This window comes from Gavialis gangeticus, unplaced genomic scaffold, assembly GCF_001723915.1.
Source record: "Gavialis gangeticus isolate Ggan-Ray unplaced genomic scaffold, GavGan_comp1, whole genome shotgun sequence".
In the NCBI taxonomy this organism is placed as follows: Eukaryota; Metazoa; Chordata; order Crocodylia; family Gavialidae; genus Gavialis; species Gavialis gangeticus.
Window position 1 is genome coordinate 11,148,507 of NW_017729016.1, and position 5,061 is coordinate 11,153,567.

The 5,061-nt window shown below is 41.3% G+C and overlaps 1 protein-coding gene across 1 annotated transcript in view; it reads left to right on the forward strand.

Annotated features, from left to right (window-relative positions):
- The window catches only part of LOC109294465 (UPF0505 protein C16orf62-like), a 45,799-nt gene that overhangs the window by 18,567 nt on the left and 22,171 nt on the right, over positions 1-5,061 (forward strand). Inside the window, exon 7 of the mRNA XM_019512845.1 lies at positions 2,002-2,130. Coding sequence (XP_019368390.1) covers positions 2,002-2,130 — 129 coding nt within the window. The remainder of the gene's footprint in view (positions 1-2,001; positions 2,131-5,061) is intronic.

Here is a 5,061-nt window from a genome sequence, read left to right on the forward strand (position 1 = left end):
TAGAGTGCCACTCCTCCCCCTCTCTTTCCTATCCTGTCCCTCCTGTACAGCCTATAGCCCTCAACATTCACCGCCCAATCATGCTTGGAGTCCCACCAAGTCTCCGTAATCCCCACAATGTCCAGGCTGGTGTCAGCCAGCAGGAGGGCAAGTTCCTCCTGCTTGTTCCTCATGCTACGGGCATTAGTGTAGAGGCATTAGTGTAGCAGGGAGAGAGGCAGTAGATGGAACATGGGACATGGATCTCATGTGCAGTCTGTGTTGGGGGAGAACTGGCAGTGGGAAAGGATAGATTCCAACTAGAATGGAGGATTGGGGGGCTAGAAGGGGAAGAGGATGGGGATGAGGAACGAGGTACAGATTAGGAGTAAGAGGGCAGAAGAGACAAGTTTGTGGGAAACAGAAGGAGGATCTTTGACCACTAAAGCATACTTTTCCCCCCAGAGCCTGGAATGAACCTGTGATTCTCAAAGTCACTATTTCCCTGCTGTTGTCAGATATCTGAGAAACTCGCAGGCAGCACATCTAGAATTTAAGAAGGCCTTTGACACTGTCTCTCACCCCATCCTCATCAATAAATTAAGCGACTGTGGCATTGATGCCTACACAATTGGATGCGTAAAAAATTGGCTGATGGGGCGCACCCAGAGAGTAATGGTGAAGAGGTTGTACTCAACCTGGTGAGATGTGAGCAGTGGGGTACCCCAGGGCTCAGTCCTCAGGCCCGCACTGTTTAACATCTTTGTCAGCAACTTGGACGAGGGGGTGGAAAGCACGCTGTCCAAGTTTGCTGATAACACTAAAATGTGGGGTGAGGTGGACACACTTGAAGGGAGAGAGGGCCTGCAAATAGATTTAGACAGACTACAAAAGTGGGCAGACAAGAATAGGATGGGGTTCAACGTAGACAAATGCAGGGTGCTGCACCTTGGGAGAAGGAATCCACAGCATACATGTAGGTTGGGGAGTTCCCCTCTTGCAAGCACAGAGGTGGAAAGGGATCTTGGAGTCATTTTTGACTCCAAGATGAACATGAGCTGCCAATGCCAGACTGCAGCTAGCAAGGCCGGCCATACCTTGTCATGCATCCAAAGTGCATCTCAGGCTGGTCCAGAGAGGTGATCCTCCCCCTCTGTGCGACTTTGGTCAGGCTGTAATTGGAGTACTGCATCCAGTACTGGGTGCCACGCTTCAAAAGAGATGTGGCCAGCCTAGAGAGGGTTCAGAGGAGGGCCACCTGCTTGGTGAGAGGGCTGCAGGACAGGTCCTGCGAGGAGAGACTGAGGGACCTGAACCTGTTCAGCCTCAGCAAGAGGAGGCTGAGGGGGGACCTGGTGGCTGCCTACAGACTCATCAGGGGAGATCAACAGCAAATAGGTAGAGCCCTTTTCTCCCCAGCACCACCTGGGGTGACAAGGAACAATGGTAATAAGCTGAGGGAGAATAGGTTTAGGTTAGAGATCAGACGGCAATATTTTACAATTAGGATGGCCAAAATCTGAAACCAGCTTTCCAGGGAAGTGGTCGTCGCCCCTACCCTGGGCAAATTCAAGAGGAGGTTTGATGATCACCTGTCTGGGGTCTTGTGAACACAGCATTCATTCCTGCCTGTGGCAGAGGGTCAGGCTAGATGATCTGTTCAGGTCCCTCCTGACCTTAGCTACTATGAAACTATCTGTCTAGTGTTGGTCCATCTATAGGTAGCGGTAGTTGGTTCTCATCACTAAATCCATTACCTGAAGCAGAAGAAGACATTACAGTGAATCACGTTGCTGACAACCCATGATGGTAACATTATGATGCCACATGTTGGAATTGCATTTGTTTTGTAGATTTACTCCCATGTGCAAAACAGTCTTACAGACGGAGCATTAATAATTGCATGCAGAACGTAACCATGCAATATTAGGAAAATTCCAGAAGTGTTAGGAAATTCCAAATTGTAGTTTCATCGGCAATGGATTCTCTCTCTAATAGATCTTTATTTTTTTATATTGCCAGGGTTCACAAAAAGAGTTGTTGAATTTAACTCAGCAGGATTACATAAATCGAATTGAAGAACTCAACCAGTCACTAAAGGATGCCTGGTCCTCTGACCAAAAAGTAAAAGCTCTAAAAATAGTTATCCAGGTAAGTTTTTACATATGTTTATGCTATACAGAAATAATGAGATTTGGAGCAAGCTTGGCTTTTTTTTTCTAGTTGTCCTTCCCTGGTCTCCCTTCCCCTAAAAATAGATTTTATTCTAGTGACAAGATTGGTTCAGTTGTGTGAATCCTGCTTGTAATTTTGATGGTAGAAATGAGACTTGGAAACCAGGTGTATAGTTTGTGTGTGGTATGTGCATATTCTAAAAAAACCAAAAAAACCTAAACTGCATTATTACCATAAGTAGTTGGAGAGTCCATTACTGTCAATAACACTGTAGTAAATGACAGGATGATTCTATATGTAGGGTCCTTATATCTAGGAAAGCACTTAAACATCCTCTGTGAAACTTCTCACACACTTAATGTGAGATTGGACAAAACATGAGGATGGGCTGCAAGGAATAACTTTGAATAGGAAGAGGCGGGGAAAGACAGAAGTCTAAAAAAAAAAAACCTGGTATAAATAATGATGTAAATATGCAACTGTCTGCAAGTTACTAATGCTAACTTGCCTGTTCTTATTATGGTAAAATCCTTTTGGTTTTTATTTTTTAACTCCAATTAGAGCTCTATCAGGGAAGTAATATCCAAGCGAATGTGGTTTTCATAAAAATTGGGGTCCTTGAATATCCTGTATTATTTTGTACTTTGAAATGTATCTTTGTAAAATGTTTAGGGGAAGAGAGAAGTCTGGGTGAGTATTGTGCTAATATTTGAAAAAAAACAGGTGTCTGGGAAATGGGGCTCTTTCCTTACCTTTTTGTCTTTATAGATTCTAATGTTTAGGTTCTTCTACAAGTATTCATTCTTGTAAAGAAAGTGGCATTGCATCCATTGTTCCCTGGACTCTATAGAAACTGACTTAGGTCTCATATAAAAATCTGACTAAATTCAGGTTCCAGCCGTAGTGTTTTAATTCTTGACTATGTGTTGGTATACTTTTGAGAAAGTGAGTACAAAAAGATAAAAAAAAACAAACCTATTGTATTGAAATACAGGATAATAAAATAGGAGCCTTTAAGATAATTTCTCTGATATATGCAGAGTATTAATAGGTTGGAAACAGTACATCTGTATCTGTAAGATGCACATCATACTATTTTGGGTTTATATCAAATGTACGTTTCATGATTTGTTTCATTGCTCTTGCTCAAGTATACAAATGATAAGAGTATTTGGTGGAAGTTAAGATCCTTTTTCTAGTATGTTCAGTTGAAAGTAGCTGCCAAGTGGGTCTGCAGGTTTTGCACCAGATATTTGGAGATACAAAAATCTACTTGACTTATCTTCCAATAAAAACATTTTTTTCCACAAATGGCATGCGGCAGACCACTGCTAGCTTCCTTTCAAGGTCTGTTATTGGCTTACAAAGTAAACACTAACCAAGGAAGGTTGTGTCGGATTCCGAAGAAACCGTGGTGTGAGCAGCTTGCGGTGTAGATTCTGCATGGAAAATGCTTGAAACCAGCATGTGTTTTTTCCTAAATATTTCTCTTGGCAATAATTCTGTTTGGCTTAATTTATTGATTGTGCCCTAATGCAGCATTCTCTTAGTTTCCAATTCATCTGTCTTCAAATAAAATAAAGCCCATAGAACATCCTGTCAGATGTTTTATTTAAAGGGTGCTTGGATCTAGGGCCTCATCACTGTTGTGTCACTGCAATGTGTTCTATGCAGGTTAGGAACATAAAATAAGAATAGTAAATATCTGTAAGGGTGATAGCTGTTATATTTTCCTTAATGAGGAAAGTTGTTTTTGAGATTTCTGTGGAAGTTGCCTGAAGCTAAAGTCACATGTAAAGAAACCTTTGTTTTGTTTTGTTTTGTTTTTAGTTAAGCTTTTTGATCCTTACTAGTTTTGGTTTATTCCTGGTTATAGAAATGAGACTACTGATATTGATGACGGTTGATTTTATCCTAGGCAACGTCCATGCTTATGGTGTTCTTTGTATTGTATTGTAATGCTCTAGTATTCTTTGTAATGGCTGACTTTAAGGATTATTTTTGTCTGCAGGGATATTGCATAATGGATGGGGGAATCTCTAGTTTATTCTGTACTGCTGCTTAAAGTAATGGAGAGTGGTACAGTATAGTTGCTTCTCTTCCCCAAATAGTCTTATCTCAGCAGGTTATAACTGTCATGGAGGTCCAGGGGAGAGATGCCAAACTGAGTGCTCCCATCATGTCAGTAATACCAGCTGTAGATTAGTTTCTACATCCAGCAGTAGAATAACTTGGTTTGGCCCTTAGATTGGTTTTTAGTTAATATCTGGTATAGTATCCAAGTCATTCAGAAGGAACAAGAATGAAAAACTCCTTATATTGCTGGTTCCCACTATGGAAAGTAAAAACAAATTAACCAATTTTACTGGAAAGCAGATTTCACTGGAACAGGTCTCCTTTAAGTTCTGCCTTAGTGGCCTGAAAATGAGCAGTATTCCCTACTTCTGCCAGACATTTCTTGAGGCTTGTGTGACCATAGCACTCATGAGTCCCAATCGGGTCAGGTCTCCATTGTGCTGTAGTCTGTACAGACACACAGAAGAGGGAGGCTATTACTTACACAGCTTAACAAGGAGGTTGGTATAGTAAGAGAAGGGAGTATAGAACAACACTAATCCAAGCTCTTTTTGCTTAGGGTAGCTGAGTGCATGTTTCATGTGTGTAATAAGACAGTTGGTAGAAGTAATCTCAGCTCGTCACCTGTTTGTCCTTTATTAGATTGAAGTGTTCAGTTGGCTTCACAATAGAAATGAGTTTTAAGGAGGATAAAGTAGTTTTAAGGATTTGATTTAGGAGAGGAGGGCTCATGTGGTAGAAAGTGCAAAGGTGCTGGTTCTACAAGTGGATAAAATAGACTGATCAAATGAAACAGGATTACAACTAAAATAAATTGCTCTTTCTTCAACT